General features: G+C 44.2%; 1 protein-coding gene across 1 annotated transcript in view; it reads right to left on the minus strand.

The window, feature by feature from the left end:
- EIF4A3 (eukaryotic translation initiation factor 4A3) overlaps window positions 1–17,949 on the minus strand; it is a 75,685-nt gene that overhangs the window by 33,020 nt on the left and 24,716 nt on the right. Inside the window, exons 3-6 of the mRNA XM_030196283.1 lie at window positions 7,159–7,225; window positions 6,612–6,674; window positions 2,985–3,117; window positions 2,650–2,730 (exon numbers count right to left, since the gene is read on the minus strand). Of these exons, the coding sequence (XP_030052143.1) occupies window positions 2,650–2,730; window positions 2,985–3,117; window positions 6,612–6,674; window positions 7,159–7,225 (344 nt within the window). The remainder of the gene's footprint in view (window positions 1–2,649; window positions 2,731–2,984; window positions 3,118–6,611; window positions 6,675–7,158; window positions 7,226–17,949) is intronic.

Consider the following 17,949-nt stretch of genomic DNA (forward strand, 5'->3'; position numbering starts at 1 on the left):
CTGTAGACAGGTGTCTTTCATACAGGTGACCATTGCCGACAGCTGTCTGTCATGCAGGTAACGAGTTGATTTGGAGCATCTACCTGGTCTGTAGGGGCCAGATCTCTTACTGGTTGGTGGGGGATCAAATACTTATTTCCCTCTGCAGAATGCAAATAAATTCATATACTTTCCACAATGTGATTTTCCGGATTTAATTTGTGATGTGCTATCTCTCACTGTTACCAATAACCTACCCTTCAATTATGGGCTGCTCATGTCTTTGTCAGTGGGCAAACTTACAAAATCAGCAAGGGATCAAATACTTATTTCCACCACTGTAGGTGAGAAGGAAGGAAGGGGACAAGGGGAGGGCAATTGAGTAGTGGCTAGGAGCTAAAAAGCAGCAGTGAAAAGGTGTTATTGAATGAGATGTCTTATATAACCTCCCTATCAACCCACTCATTACTTTACCTCACCCATTTCTATTCTTCTATCACCTTCTCCCACTACTCCAACCAGAGTTACACCTAATCACACTGACCACCCTTCAACATCTTCTGTCCTTCTGTGACTGTTCTCTTGTGCTTGACTGCTTAAATATTTTAAATTTAAATGCTTTACTTTTTGTCTATTAGATTGTAAGCTCTTTGAGCAGGGACTGTCTTTCTTCTGTGTTTGTACAGCGCTGCGTACACTTTGTAGCGCTCTAGAAATGTTAAATAGTAGTAGTAGTAGTAGAGATGCAGTTACTAGTTCTTCCTAAAAATTAGCATCCCTGATCCCTTTGAAATTATGAGGAATGAAGTTCTCTTGTGTGTGTAGGTTTTTTTTTTTTTTTAATTTGTTCTTCATCCCAGTTCTTTTACCTACTTACCATGTATTTGCAGATCTTGGCAAATCAAGTGAAATCCTTTAGAAAGTTAATATTAAAATCTTTGATATTGTTCAGTACTTAAATAAATTCACTAGAAGTTAGCTTATTTGGCTAAGTTCCCAAAAGCTTCTAGATTGCCAGTTATTGAATGAACAGAGGTTGATGTCCAGAGGTGTAGCTAGATGGGGTGCCAGTGCATCTTTAAGGATAGAGTGCAATGGAACCGTGACCCCTTCCCTTAGGGAGGTGACTCATAATCTAGGACAGACTACATCTCTGCCCTGGGTTCCTTCTCAGTCTCCAACTTAAATGGGATGGCCAAAGCCATCTCCTTCACAAAACCTGTGAAAGAGACCTTAGCTAGAGTTTACATCTCTCTTGACGTGTGGAGGGATCAGAAGGGACCCACATAAGACTCCTCCTCCGAGAAGTAATGAGGATCCTCTTCTGAGTCCCATGAGCGGTCCCAATCAGACTCCTCACAGTATTCAGAATGAACAGTAAGAGTCTGTGCTCACACCCTGAACACCACCAGGCTACAGCCCTAACCTCAGGCTCCAGGGAAACTTCGTCCCCTAATCTCAAGAGCGGTACTGCATGGATTGATAGGGACAACTGCTGGGGCCCTGGCATCAAAGACCGCTCCACAGACAAGACAGGAGCATCAGGAAGGAGCTGGGGCTGAGCCGCAGCTGGTGCAGGTGCCCTCAATGACCTAGCAGTGTGCAGATGTAGCATCTTTGTCAGCTCCTCCCTGAGAATTGATCAGTACCACTCATCGAAGATAGGAATCGGCAAAGGCAGGGGACCTGGAACAGGGACAGCCTGCGAAAGTGTCAGTGCCAAACCAGAAGTGGGAACCTAGGTGCCCGGAGACTGGTGCTTTTCAGGTACCAACGATACCGATGTCCTGGCACCAGGCATCAAAGAGGACCAATGCTTGTGCTTCTTGGGCATCTCCCGACGATGAGCATCACAGTCTTTCGATGCCTACGAGGACGACGTCAAACCCGTATGCGTCCTCAGTGTTGGGTCCAATGCTGACTGGTCCTGGGGCTAACTATCAGTGCCTGATGCTGAGGGAGGTGGAGACCTCCTCGATGCTGGTGCACTTCCCAGTGGTAGCTGATATCTGGGCAGCCATCGAGGTCAATGCTTCCATTCAACTTGATGACGACGCACTCTAGCAGAGCACCGGTACTAATATTCGTGTAACCTACTAGTACTCTCACAGGAATGACTAGTGATGCAATTAATCTGGCTCTCAGCAAGCTACTGCGGAGAAAAAGAAAGGGGGAAAAAAAAAAAGCTCTCCAAATAATTACAACTTCCTGATTATACTTAATGTCAGGTTTTCACACAAAGTAGCCATCAGTAGCTGCGGAAGTCACAAAACGTTCAGACATTACTAGTAGAAACATGAATACAGGCTCCACATTTCCATTCATGAGAACATATGAGTAGCCATATTGAGTCAGACCAATGGTCCATCTAGCCCAGCATCCTGTTTTCTGAACAGTGGCCAAGCCAGGTCACAAGTACCTGGCAAAAACCAAATCGTGGCAACACTCCATACTACAAATTCCAGGGCAAGCAGCAATAACTGGATCAAATCATTTCACTCCTCTCATGTGGAGGGGCTCTCTCTAACCCGTAGGGCAGAACTCCCTCAGAGATCAGAAAATGCTATGAAAATTTAACACACTATATCAATTCTTCTGCAGCCAACAGAATAGCAATGATACATAAAAAACAGATTTTTCATGGAATTGAACAAAAGATGTCTTTTGTACCTTTGTTGAGCATCTCATCAGCTTCATCTAAAACCAGCATTTTGATAGCACGTGTTCTCAAGCTTCTGCGACGTATCATGTCTATGAAATATAAGAGTTACAAGATGAAGATTTACTTACTTGGGGGCAGAATAACATGTCACAACTCATTGAAACGACCACTGATAGACACAAATCCAAAATTATAGAGAAAGCAAATTACATAGAGTCTTCCTTTGCAGGTGAACAGCATCACAGACATGCCTATCAATCCTGCCATGTCTAGACCTATAAATCTGATAAAGAACTTGGTTTGCTTCAGCTGCTGTTATAAATGTTTGAAAGTACATGCTTACCAAACACTCGGCCTGGAGTGCCAGCTACGACATGCTGACCGTAGTCTAGTTTTCTAATATCTTCCCCCACATTTGTCCCTCCGATGCACGTGTGGCACTGGACATTCATGTAGTCACCCAGAGCAAGCAGAACCTGTGCAAATAAAAGCAGGATCATCTATACACCACAGCAAGAGCACAATGCTTGGACACAAGAGCTGCAGATTCTATTCCTCACGAGTTTAAAGATGTCTGAAAATGCAACAGTTAGAGGCAGCAAACAGTTATCAGTGGTACACAATATGTACCACCCAGATCTCATCTCTGCTGTAAATTCTTTAGAGACCACAACTTCCAAAAAATAATAGCTACTCTCAGTATTAAATGTACAAAGCAACAAACTCTTGCTTTAAGACTTGACCTCGCATATCACTTGTGTTACAAAAACAATCTAACTCTCAGTCTGTACTGACAGAAAAATGGATGTCAAGAATAGATCTGAATATAGCTAAATGCTCTTATTGTCAGAGCAACAATGGACATTAGCGTGTTTTGGCAGAAACCTAAAAAAAAAAAAAAAAAGTTTAGGCCAGTTTAAAAAGCTAATCACTAAAAACAACTGCTTCTGTAGTACATAGCTATTTGTAATGACTGAAGTGAGCCTACATCTTGGTCAGGTTAGATGGAAGTAATACAGATCCTTAATAGGAATGAGGGAAGAGGGAGGTTAAAGCCACATAAGCTAACAGCGCTTAGTATTCAGCTGAAATCCTAGATCCCATATAGCTCAGAGAGGAGCAACATTTTTATCCCCTTCAAATCCAACATAGCAGAAATCTCCGATAAAATAATTAAGGGAATGAACATCTTAGCCTTTTGGGCCAATGCTTTCAAGATGAAATTGAATAAGGAGACAACACAATGCCTAATCCTCACATCCTAGTACTCTACTCTCACTCCGACTACACTCAATACTCCTGACGTCACCATTCCCATATCAGACAACCTAAAAGTATTAGGAGTAGTACTAGACAAACACCTAACTATAGAAAATCACGCAAAAGCTACGACAAAGAAAATATTCAACGTGATGTGGATGCTGAAGCGTGTGAAACCCTATCTTCCCCTAAAAACCTTCCACAATTTGGTCCAATCCACTGTACTTACCCAGGTTGACTACTGCAATAGTATTTTTATTGGATGCAAGGCCCAAGTCCTGAAAAAACTCCCGACTGCCCAGAACACAGCAGCCAGACTTATTTTTGGTAAGCCGCAGTTTGAGAGCGCAACACCTCTCCGTTTAAAACTTCATTGGTTTCCTATTATGGAACGAATAAATTTCAAAGTCCACACGATGATTCACAAGATTATCAACGAAGAATCCCCAACCTACATGTACAATCTGATTGACCTTCCTACCAGGAATTGCTCTAGATCTCCTCAAACTTGTCTTAACTTACACCTTTCCAATTGTAAAGGAATCAAACACAAAACATACTATGCATCCAATTTCTCCATTATACGCAGCAAGTTCTGGAACACCCTACCACGATTGATTCGTATAGTCAATAATCATCTACCCTTCCGGAAACTACTTAAAACTCACCTTTTCAAGTAAGCCTACTCATATGACGACTTAAATTAGAAATCCATCTGTGATACCTGGATCTGACTACTTAGCAGAACTTAATATGTTTTTTTTTCCTTCTGAATTTATCCCTCTCCAAACCATTATTATACATTCTTTCTTTTTCACAACACTTTACCCAACTTACACCCTCTTCCGTTCCCTAACTCTACCACCTTCCTCCCTTATCCTTTCTTAGTCCACCTCTTTATATATTTTATTCAAATGTTTTATCCATTTTGTGCTATCTTGTAAATTTGTTTTTTTATGTAAGCCTAATTGAGCCTGCTACAGGTGGGAAAGCGCGGGTTATAAATGTTACAATACAATACAACATTCTGATTTGTTAGCCTCACAAAAAACTCTCTAGCGAGGATACGGTACAAAATCTTTTAATGAAATCTGGAAGAAAAGCTTAGCAAGGAAAGATGTGAAAAAAAACAGATGGTTTCAGAAATACAATTTGAATGAACCATTTCAAAAGATCTGTAAGTGTGTCCTCTTATAAAAGTACAAAATGACTTATAGGCTTTAAGACAAAATTAGGTTGTTAGCCTCCCGGAGGACAGGGAAATATCTATTGCACCTAAATGTAACTCACTATGAGCTACTGCTAAAAAGGCATGAGCTAAATCCATAAACCTCAAACCTGAATTTTCTTCAACTGGTTTGAAAACTGAATATCTACAGAGAGGTTACAGACTTACAATAAGCACCAGTTCTCCTGTGTACACTTAAATAAATACAGTAATTTAATGTAAGAAAAGAAACATACTAAGCAGCGCTGCAAAACCTGACCCACCACTTCAGAAGCCACAAACGAGACTGAAGGACCTTAGAACTAGACAAACCAAAAGCCAAGAAATTAGTAAGTATTGCATCCATAAGGAGACTCACTGACATCAAATAGAGTGGAGGAGTGGCCTAGTGGTTAGGGTGGTGGACTTTGGTCCTGGGGAACTGAGTTCGATTCCCGGCACAGGCAGCTCCTTGTGACTCTGGGCAAGTCACTTAACCCTCCATTGCCTGCAGCATTGAGCCTGCCATGAGTGGGAAAGCGCGGGGTACAAATGTAACAAAAAAAAAAAAAAATCTTTCTACAACAGTTTATCACGAAGTCTGCCGAGTCTGCAGAGGTACATCCATACCAGAACTGCTTATCTTCCAGGACAGAAAAAGCATAGGAGCGCTGTTCCCTCTCAGCTGAGTGGGTGTCCTCCACTTACAGTCCTGCCAGTGGGTGGTGCTGATTCATTATGGTATTTTCAATAGTGAGGGATAGGCAAGCTCTGCAGGACTCCAGGAAACCTGTGCTGTGTCAGGGTAGTGAGCCCTTGGTTCGTAGAGAAGGACTACGATAGACTGAATCCAGAAAGCAGAATACGTGACAGGCCCAAAATAGGGTCAAGGTCTGCAACAGAACAAAAGCCAGAATAGGCCGTACAAGTAAAGCCACAGGGCTCAGGAATGCACTCACACACAGAGGAAGACAAAGTACTGCTGGAACCCACTCATGCAGAGAGGTCTGGAAGTACTGCTGGAATCCACACACGTAGCATTTCAGGACCCACAGGAAGCAGAAGCTACAGGGTGGATAACGACGCAAGAGCATCTGGGCCTGACAAACTTAAGTGCCCCTCTGAAGTTATCTTCTAGGTGCCCCGGAGGGTGGGTGAACAGGTCCCACGATGCGTGGAGGAAGCTCCTCCTGCCATGCGTCGGCAGTGTGGTCCAGGTCCGGGTCCACAGTCACAGTAAGACTGTGGACAGCCTGCCTGTCCCTAGTGATTGAAAACACAATATTGAAGCACCACCACCCACTGGCAGCAATGTAGCTGGAGAACTCCTGTTCAGCTTAAAGGGAACAGTGCATAGGAGTGTCCCACGCTTCAGAATTTAAAATACCTGTAACCCAGTTCTGGGTACTCGGAACTCTGATTAGCCTAGTTAACTGGAATAAGTCTGAATGAAGATTTTACAGTTGTAGTGACAGCAAGGTTTCAAAGTGCAGATCCACTCACCTTCTGGATTTGTCCTGCCAACTCTCTGGTAGGTGCCAGAATCAATGCTTGTGTTTCACGAACCTGAAGCATGAAAAGAGGAGGATGATTGAAGTAGCAGGTTACTAACAATCTGTGTTCTTTAAACTTACCCGAAAACTCAAAAAGTTACGTTTTTGTAATTGGTGATTTACAATACATAAAACACTGGTGTATGGACAAGTGTAAAATATTATTCAGACATCTTTTATAATTTTATATGTGCAGTCTCTCTTCTAAATGCCATTTGATTCCAATAAACAAAAAAATCCTATTCTTCAGCTTCATGAGCTTTACTAACCTTTAAGGAAGTAATTTTATAACAGGACATTTTATGTGAGAAGTCCAAAAATCTTACAAAGGCAACATAAGCTCCTATGTACGTTAATAGGCTTCTGGAACCAGCCTCAATAATGAGCAAAATGCTCATGCACAATTGTACACCTACTCCAAAACAGATGTAAAAGCTTTATAGCCACGTTTAAGAGTCTTAACCATCAGAAAAATAAAGAAAGAGAACGTCAGTTACCTGAATGTCCAAACACTGGAGCACAGATACACAAAATGTTGCTGTTTTGCCGGTACCAGACTGTGACCTGGAAGAAGAGAGGACTGTGTTTTCAACTGGGAAGGCTTAGTATACAGCTAAGAAAATCAACCACATATGAAAGAAGGTAACCCGAGAACATACGTAGGGCTCTACGATGAAATTATAGTTCCATCTCATTTCTCATATGTGTATACATATATACACAGTTATTCTTCAATTCTGCAATACTGTATGTATATATGTATATATATATATATATCTCATAATAATCAATGTTCCATCCCAATCTTACACATACCTACATTCATACTAACCAACCATCCACATTTATACCAACTACTGCATAGAGATTGCTAATACAGATTATGGCTCTCTACCACACCCCAAACCTTATATAAACAGCCCAACTACATCTTTCCGGAGAATACCAGCTCCTCCAGTCAATTATTCCACATCGTCCATGCCTTTCACAGCGTTGCAATTGCTTCCTGCCAGCATTACGCTGTGCTTCCAAACCAGATAAGTTCACACTCCGTTCTTAACCAGTCCTGGAATCAATCCACAATCTAGAGGTCAATGCTGTAGTACAACATAACAGTGCTCAGCGACCGACCCCATACAGGGGGCTAAGAAGGAATAACTGAGTGGGGTGCAACTGAAGACACTGCTAGTACCACCGCTCCTGCTGTCCCTCCTGGAGTCGCCATGCTTTCAACTATTGATCTTAAGTTCCCTCTGAAGGAGCTGCAATAGAAATTATACCTGCAGTAAACACCCCTGAAGCCTAAATTGCTGACATTTGCCATCCAGACAAGAATGAGAACGAGGAAACCAGCAAGAACAAGCTGAACCCCAAGAAGATCTGAGGAAGGTGCCTCCAGAACCCACATGGGAAGATGCCACTCATGATGAAACACACCTACTTGGGTCCATCCTGCAGAGGCAAAGATATAGGTATAGCGTCCGCAGCCAAGAGGAAGGGCATTCAAAAATCTGTTGGAAGGGAATAACAAACCACTGTAGTGCAATGCCCTGTTGACAGAAGCCATACCGGGCATTTGCTGTAGGTCCTGCCAACCCCAAAGAAGAAAGGTGGCTAAATATGCCAAATCCAGCTCCAGGATGTACCCTGGCAAGACAACAGAGCTAAAAAGAGAATCAAGCAACTCCTATAAGAAAACCAAATTGATGCTCCAAGACACAGAGGCAGCAATGGGAGCTGCTACAGGTGAAAAGAAGGATGGAATTCAGTGAAGATCTACACCAAGAAGGCAGGAGGCAGAGGAACTGAGTGCAACTGCAATACTGGAGGAAGTTGGCAGAAAGCCAAGGCCACTGCTGCTACTGTACTATAAAACCTGGGGAACAGATGGTTGCGATCCAAGATGGCCGTCGGATAGGACGCTGAGATTATAGCTCCCCAAACAGAGATAGAATTTTGCTATATAAACCCGTTGTTAACAGTTTACCTTTGTGTTTATGGAATGCCGAAGAGAAAGGGGAGGCCGAGGGGACCTCTTCCTCCCAAGGTTGAAACCCCCTCCCTTCGTCAAACATCTATCTCAGCATTCCTGGCTTCTACTCCGATGGACACTTCCGCTGCCGGTGCTGGGGAGAGCACTGGCTTGGAGAGTGATTTATCACTCAGTCCAGCTGGCCCTTTAACTCCTCCGTTCCCGAAACCAACCGGAGCAGTGCAGGAGAAGACAAATCTTTCTTCTCTGAAGGAGAGGCAAACTCCGGATAAGAACACTGAGGTGCGGGAGGCAATGGAGGAAGCCCAACGTTCTCAGGCAGCAGGGGCGGTCCAGACACAAGAATTTAGTGTTTTACAAGCTGAAACTGCTTTACTTCTGGCAGGGACACAGCCCCTGATAAGACCTGCCGAGATTTCGTTGAAGACAATTTGGACAGCTCTGGAAAGCCTCCACAAGGTTTGTTTGTCTTTTATTTCTGTGTCACTAAATAATGCAACACAAGTTAAATCTTTAAAGGCTGAATTAGAAATAATTTCTGATAAGCAATTGAAGATGGACGGAGAGTTGACAAAAATAAGTGAAGTCCAAACCCAGGTAGTTGGTGGAAAATTAACGACTATAAGGAAAATTGAAAATTTAGAAAATTCCTTGCGGACTCAAAACCTAAGACTTTTGAATTTTCCTTTGAATGACTTAATATCACTGAAATAAATGTTCTTTAAATTTTTGAGAGAGGAGTTTAAGTACTCTGAACAAATGTATCCTCCTGTACACAAAATATATTACTTGCCAGTTAAACCACAAGAAAAAACACGAGAACAAGAATCTCAGGTTCAGCCTGGAGGTCAAGCACAGGACTTGGACCTGACTACTTTTCTACAACAATCCACTGAAGAAGAAAAAAAAAAGAGATCTACGTTAATTGTGAAGTTTGTCTTCCTCCAAGATAAGGAAGCAATATTGAAACTTTATTTCCAGAGATCTAAGATAGATTTTCTAGGAGGGAGAATTCTTATTTTTCCTGATGTATCCAAGTGGACACAAATGCGAAGAAAGAAGTTTCTTGAATTAAGACAAGATGTGATATTATTGCAGGCCAAGTTTCAATTGCGCTTCCCGTGTAAATGTGTTGTAATATACGGGGACAAGAAATATATTTTCTATGAGGTTGATCAACTTTCTGATTTTATAAAGGCCAGGAGGCAATCTGGGCATTCCTCATAGTTTAAAGGGATTGTATAAATAAGAAGCCTAAAATTTTTGTTTTGCTAATTTTGTTAATTTCCAAATCCTCTTGGGTTATTCTTTAGGACATCTTGGGTCTCAATAAGTGGACTAATCCAGAGCTTTGAGTCAGCTGAGGTATGTATTTGAAAATGATTTTTTGAAACTAAGTGTATCATATGCCCTGTAATATTTCCTCAAAGATATTTATCTTTGTAAACCATATCTTTAAAATAAATAAATAAAACCTGGGGAACAAAGCCGGTATGGCTGAAAGCTATTGCCACAAAACAACCTAGAAGGCTTCTGTCATTAAGCTGCCTAAGAGTAGCCATTGCTGAGCTACCCTGTAGTAAATATTCCCATGAATCCAAAAGTGCTGGCCATACACAGCTCTCAAATTACAGTACTAGTGCTGATTTAATGGCTGGTGTACATCACTAAGAGTGACATCTTACGCTGCTGTACAGACTACTGTCCTCTCTCAACACCAAGGCTGGAATCACTATGCAGCCCCAAGGCAGCTGAGCATGTATAGCACAACAAGATGTTGACACAGATTAGTACAAAATAACCTGCAATTGAGCCAGAGCCAAAAAGGTTGCTGCTAAGGAGAAATATAAAAACATGGGAGACACTGAACACCAGCAATGTTACTAAACTATGCAGCCCCTGCATCATGTCCAAGGTTGTCACTCCTAGCTGATACCATGCCAGAGTTCTTGTCAAATTAACAAGTCCGAAAACACTGCTCCAATGCCACATATGCGTGTGGCGACTGCGGAGAAGAAATAACGGCTGGCACAGCTGAACAGCTGAGGGTGCGACCCCTGCCTAGCTCCTAAAGCAAAGCCAATGCAATGCTAACATACCTCTTGCCAGAGCGCAACATATGTCGCTGCTGCTACTGTGCCACACCCGCAGGCACTATCACTGTGCGGCCCATATAGATAGGTCACTGCTCAATGTGTGAAGATGCTGACCCTGTGCATCTTTAGATTGTAAGCTCATTTGAGCAGGGACCGTCCTTCTTTGTTTATTTTGTACAGCGCTGCGTAACCCTAGTAGCGCTCTAGAAATGTTAAGTAGTAGTAGTAGCATTTACAGTGTCAATATATCATGATACCCAATAGTGAGTGTTGCAGTGCAGGAAAGGGTATGCCACTCCAGCAGTTCAAGTGTCTGCTATGATTGCCGAATCCGCACAATAACAGACTGTACCCATCTACTGCTGTTGGTGCCCAATGGAATCAATGCAGATGGTGTCAGCGCAGAACGATGTTGTATGTGCTACCATATAACAGATATGGCTAATCCTACAGTGGAGCACCTGAAACTGGCCCCACCTAGTAGGTCCTCCCTTACTACTACTTGACATTTCTAAAGCACTACTAGGGTTACGCAGCGCTGTACAATTTAACATAGAAGGACAGTCCCTGCTCAAAGGAGCTTACAATCTAAAGGACAAATGTACAGTCAGTCAAATAGGGGCAGTCTAGATTTCCTGAAAGGTATAAAGGTTAGGTGCCGAAAGCAACATTGAAGAGGTGGGCTTTGAGCAAGGATTTGAAAATGGGTAGGGAGGGGGCTTGGCGTAAGGGCTCAGGAAGTTGATTCCAAGCATACGGTGAGGCGAGGCAGAATGAGCGGAGCCTGGAGTTGGCGGTGGTGGAGAAGGGTACTGAGAGGAGGGATTTGTCCTGTGAGCGGAGGTTATGGGCGGGAACGTAAGGGGAAATGAGGGTAGAGAGGTAATGAGGGGCTGCAGACTGAGTGCATTTGTAGGTAAGAAGGAGAAGCTTGAACTGTATGCGGTATCTGATTGGAAGCCAGTGAAGTGACCTGAGAAGAGGGGTGATATGAGTATATCGGTTCAGGCGGAATATAAGACGTGCAGCAGAGTTCTGAACAGATTGAAGGGGGGATAGATGGCTAAGTGGGAGGCCAGTAAGGAGTAGGTTGCAATAGTCAAGGCGAGAGATAATGAGAGCGTGGACGAGAGTACGGGTGGTGTGCTCAGAGAGGAAAGGGCGAATTTTGCTGATGTTAAAGAGAAAGAAGCGACAGGACTTGGCTATCTGCTGGATATGCGCAGAGAAGGAGAGGGAGGAGTCGAAGATGACTCCGAGGTTGCGGGCAGATGAAATGGGGAGGATGAGGGTGCCATCAACTGAGATAGAGAGTGAAGGAAGAGGAGAAGTGGGTTTTGGTGGAAAGACGATAAGCTCGGTCTTGGACATGTTCAGTTTCAGGTGGCGGTTGGACATCCATGCAGCAATGTCAGATAAGCAGGCCGATACCTTGGCCTGGGTCTCCGCGGTGATGTCTGGTGTGGAGAGATATAGCTGGGTGTCATCAGCATAAAGATGATACTGGAAACCATGAGATGAGATCAGCGAGCCCAGGGAAGAGGTGTAGATTGAAAAAAGAAGAGGTCCAAGGACAGATCCCTGGGGAACTCCAACAGAGAGCGGGATGGGGGTGGAGGAAGATCCATGAGAGTGTACTCTGAAGGTGCGGTGGGAGAGATAGGAGGAGAACCAGGAGAGGACAGAACCCTGGAACCCAAATGAGGACAGTGTGGCAAGAAGTAAATCATGATTGACAGTATCAAAAGCAGCGGATAGATCAAGGAGGGTGAGGATGGAGTAGTGGCCTCTGGATTTGGCAAGGAACAGGTCATTACAGACTTTAGAGAGTGCCGTTTCTGTCGAGTGTAGAGGGCGAAAACCGGATTGAAGCATCGAGGATGGCATGAGAGGAGAGAAAATCAAGGCAGCGGCTGTGAACAGCACGCTCAAGTATTTTGGAGAGGAAGGGTAGGAGGGAGATGGGGCGGTAGTTGGAGGGACTGGTAGGGTCAAGTGATGTTTTTTTGAGGAGAGGTGTGACTACGGCGTGCTTGAAGGTGTCAGGGACAGTTGCAGTGGAGAGAGAGGTTGAGGATATGACAGATGTGCCACACTTGGCTGCCCAAGCCAGACGAAATAAAAAACTGCATCCCCAACCCCCAGATCTTGCCCAGATCTTGCCCAGGGTCACAGCAAGGAAATCCTGAGCACTGCATATCCCAAGAAATGACAACTGCAACCCAAAGACCCAAACTGAAATAGCTAAATAGGCTGCAGCTGTGGCAAGCTGAAGAACTGTCTTCAACTGCCAAACACAAAGAACATTCCAACTGTGGAACTCTCCACCACACGAGGAAGTAGAAGAAAATAAGATTACTTCTTCCCACAGCACATGAAAGTTGAAAGAAAAAGACCAAGAAGAACGTCCCTTTCCCTATGCGTATTATGAATTAAGAGCAAACAGGGAGGAAGAAAGGAGCATGCTTGATACAAGCCACACAAGAGCAGTAGAAACCATGAGGGTTTGTTTTTTTTTAATAACATTAACAGAAAACACAGAGAAAAAAAGATTCCATGGGAATTGAAGAATAAAACCGAAAAGCCCAAGAACTCTGCTCACAACCTAGGCTGGAACAAGGCAGGAAACCACCAGAACTGGAGAATGCCGACTGCTGTGAGGATGCTCCCATGCAAATAAAGAACTGGCAGGAAAAGAGAGAACATCACCGCAGGGAAAGAAAACTCTCTCTTTCATCAAACATAAAAAGATATCCCTTCTAAGATTAGAATAGAAATAAAAATTTCCAGCCCTGCTAGCAGCAGAGAAGGGCTTAGCACAGAAAGACATCTCGCTGCTCAACACCAGCTGGGAGCTAGAGGTTCCCAGCTTCTTGTCAAGGTGATCCAATCAATGTGGTGCCAGTGAGACAATGGGGGCACTTAAGTCAACAATGGGAATATCAATGTTATGTGTGTATCACCCACAAGGCCAGAATGTACATCATTAGCACAGCTGCACCATGTGATTTCTGTATAAAAAGGGGCTCTTATCTGAAGGGGCTGCAGTGTTGACACACCATCCAACAAGCAGACTGCGCTGAATCTGATTGAAAATCTGAGGAACACGCTGCCACTGGCTAGAAGTCTGCATCAGGTTGTATGTGTGCCATGTACTTTTGTATAAGTGCTGTGGGCTCAGTATGACTGTCTTACTTAGGAGTCTAGTTAAGGATTTGTGTGTGTTTACTCTGAGCTGTTTCTATGATAAAACTTGCTATGTCTTTATTCTTGACGGGGAGAGGGATCTTGGGGTGATAGTATCTGAGGACCTGAAGGCGACGAAACAGTGTGACAAGGCAGTGGCCGTAGCTAGAAGATTGCTAGGCTGTATAGAGAGAGGTGTGACCAACAGAAGAAAAGAGGTTTTAATACCCCTGTATAAGACGTTGGTGAGGCCCCACCTGGAGTATTGTGTTCAGTTTTGGAGGCCGTATCTTGCGAAGGATGTTTAAAAAATGGAAGCGGTGCAAAGAAAAGCTACGAGAATGGTATGGGATTTGCGTTACAAGACGTACGAGGAGAGACTTGTTGACCTGAACACGTATACCTTGGAGGAAAGGAGAAACAGGGGTGATATGATACAAACGTTCAAATATTTGAAAGGTATTAATCCGCAAATGAACCTTTTCCGGAGATGGGAAGGTGGTAGAACGAGAGGACATTAAATTAGATTGAAGGGGGGCAGACTCAAGAAAAATGTCAGGAAGTATTTTTTCACGGAGAGAGTGGTTGATGCTTGGAATGCCCTCCCGCGGGATGTGGTGGAGATGAAAACAGTAACGGAATTCAAACATGCGTGGGATAAACATAAAGGAATCCTGCTCAGAAGGGAGGGATCCCCAGAAGCTTAGCCGAGATTGGGAGGCAGAGCCGGTGGTGGGAGGCAGGGCAGACTTATACGGTCTGTGCCCTGACAATGGTAGATACAAATCAAGGTAAGGTATACACAAAAAGTATCACACGTGAAATTATGTTGTTGGGCAGACTGGATGGCCCGTGCAGGTCTTTTTCTGCCGTCATCTACTATGTTAAACATAGTCTTTGTTGCTATTGTAAATGCACACTATTTTTATAATACCTGGTTGTGGAGATAGTTCTTTCTATTATTCAGGGCATAGTGGGTCTTTTAGTTAGGCGCGCTGGCGTTTTTAACATGCGCTAAAAATAGGCGCACACTAAACGCTAAAGAGGGCCATAGGAATACAGCTTGGATCTAAGGATAAGAGGGAACACATTTGCTTCTGACACTTTACTCACTAAGGCTTCCTCATATTTTGTTTTCCACAGAGCCTACTGGACGCCTGCTCGAGTTGCACGAATTACTAAGAGTACTACATTCCAATGTTGGTCTTGTCAGGAGCAGGATGGATCCCTTGCACATATGGTTTTTTTCTGCAAAAACGTCAGAGCGTACTGGCGACTTATTTGGGCGAAGTTGTGTGTTATTTTTCACTTGCCTGAGACTGCAGCAATCTCCTATGAAATTGTGATTTTGCGTGCCTCTTCTCCTTCTATCTCTCTTCTAGAGTCAGCTAAGAAACTGTTTAATATACTGCTAGCTGTGGCTATGCATTTAATTGTTTCCCACTGGAAAAATAATGCAAATCTGAATTATAATGAATGGTGGAGCTACGCTTGTGTCATCAGGAAATATGAGCTAATTCTTGTCCATAAATATCATAGAGTGAAGTCTGTCTTGAAGACTTGGGCTCGATTAGACTTGTTTTGTCAGGCTTCCCTTAGCTCTACCTGACCTCTGCCTCTAGGTATTGTCATGGAATGTTCTTATATTTTCCCTCAGATGCCATGGTGTTTTTTTTTTGTTTGTTTGTTTTAGTTCGCTTTTGTGTATTCGCTTCTGTTGTGTACTGTTTGCTCCTGTTGTACTTTGAAAACCTTTAATAAAAATATGGAAAAAAAAAAAAAATTATACTAAATGCCAGATACAACCCTTTTTGGGGTGTTATTGGGATATCTGTATGTGCCCACAGTGCCCAATGGAATCAATGCAGTTGGTGTCAGCACAGAACAATGTGGTATGTGCCGCCTTATAACAGATATGGCTACTCCTACAGTGGAGCAGCTGAAACTGGCCTCACTGCGAGGCCCACCCTCGTGCAGCACTTGGCTGCCCGGGCCGAACGAAATAAAACTCTGCATCCCCAAACCACCAGATCTTGCCCAGGATCACAGCAGGGAACTCCAGAGCACTGCATATCCCCAAGAAATGATGACTGTAACCCAAAAACAAAGACCCAAACTGAAATAGCTAAATAGGCTGCAGCAAGCTGAAGAATTACTACTACTACTATTTAACATTTCTAAAGCGCTACCAGGGTTGCGCAGTGCTGTACAATTAACAAAGAAGGACAGTCCCTGCTCAAAGGAGCTTACAATCTAAAGGACAAAACGTGCAGTCAATCAAGATTGAGGCAGTCTAGAGTTCCTGGATAGAGGTACAATGGTTAGGTGCCGAAAGCGACATTGAAGAGGTGGGCTTTGAGCAAGGAACTGAAGATGGGTAGGGAGGGAGCTCAGGGAGTTTATTCCAAGCATAGGGTGAGGCGAGGCAGAAAGGGCGGAGTCTGGAGTTGGTGGAGAAGGGTACTGAGAGGAGGGATTTGTCCTGTGAACAGAGGTTACGGGTAGGAGCGTAAGGGGGGATGAGGGTAGAGAGGTAGTGAGGGGCTGCAGATTGAGTGCATTTGTAGGTTAGTAGGAGAAGCTTGAACTGTATGCGGTACCTGATCGGAAGCCAGTGAAGTGACTTGAGGAGAGGGGTGATACGAGCATATCGGTCTAGGCGGAAGATAAGACGCGCAGCAGAGTTCTGAACGGATTGAAGGGGGGATAGAAGGTTAAGTGGGAGGCCAGTGAGGAATAGGTTGCAGTAGTCAAGGTGAGAGATAATGACAGAGTGGATGAGAGTTCGGGTGGTGTGCTCAGAGAGGAAAGGGCGAATTTTGCTGATGTTATAGAGAAAGAAGCAACAGGTCTTGGCTGTCTTCTGGATATGGGCAGAGGAGGAGGAGAGGGAGGAGTCGAAGATGACTCCGAGGTTGCGGGCAGATGAGACGGGGAGGATGAGGGTGTTATCGACTGAAATAGTGGAGGGAGAGAAGAAGTGGGTTTGGGTAGAAAGACAATGAGCTCGGTCTTGGCCAAGTTCAGTTTCAGGTGGTGGTTGGACATCCATGCAGCAATGTCAGATAAGCAGGCCGATACTTTGGCCTGGATTTCCGCAGTGATGTCTGATGTGGAGAGATAAAGCTGGGTGTGGTCAGCATAAAGATGATATTTGAAACCATGAGATGAGATCAGCGAGGCCAGGGAAGAGGTGTAGATTGAAAAAAGAAGGGGTCCAAGGACAGATCCCTGAGGAATTCCAACAGAGAGCGGGATGGGGGTGGAGGAAGATCCATGAGAATGTACTCTAAAGGTACAGTGGGAGAGATAAGAGGAGAACCAGGAGAGGACAGAGCCCTGGAACCCAAATGAGGATAGTGTAGCAAGAAGTAAATTATGATTGACAGTGTCAAAAGCGGCGGATAGGTCGAGGAGGATGAGGATGGAGTAGTGACCTTTGGATTTGGCGAGGAACAGGTCATTAAAGACTTTAGTGAGTGCCGTTTCTGTCGAGTATAGGGGGCGAAAACCGGATTGAAGCGGATCTAGGATGGCATGAGAGGAGAGAAAATCAAGGCAGCGGCTGGGCACGTTCAAGTATCTTGGAGAGGAAGGGTAGGAGGGAGATGGGGCGGTAGTTAGAAGGGCAGGTAGGGTCCAGTGATGGTTTTTTGAGGAGTGGTGTGACTACAGCATGCTTGAAGGAGTCAGGGACAATTGCAGTGGAGAGAGAGAGGTTGAGGATATGACAGTTGGGGGGGGGGGGGTGACAGTAGGAGAGATGGTGTTTAGTAAGTTAGTGGGGATGGGATCAGAGGAACAGGTGGTGCATTTCGAGGAGGAAAGAAGGTGGGCGGTTTCCTCCTCGGTGATATCAGGAAAAGAGGAGAAGGAGGCCTGGGTTGGTTGGTTGAGAGAGTGGGTTAAAGGGTGAAGAGGAAGAAGTGGCTTGGTAGTGAATTCGAGGTTGATCTTCTGCACCTTGTTGTGGAAGTAGTCAGCCAGTGATTGAGGAGAGAGTGGGGGGGAGG

This window comes from Microcaecilia unicolor, chromosome 3, assembly GCF_901765095.1.
Source record: "Microcaecilia unicolor chromosome 3, aMicUni1.1, whole genome shotgun sequence".
Taxonomy (NCBI): domain Eukaryota; kingdom Metazoa; phylum Chordata; class Amphibia; order Gymnophiona; family Siphonopidae; genus Microcaecilia; species Microcaecilia unicolor.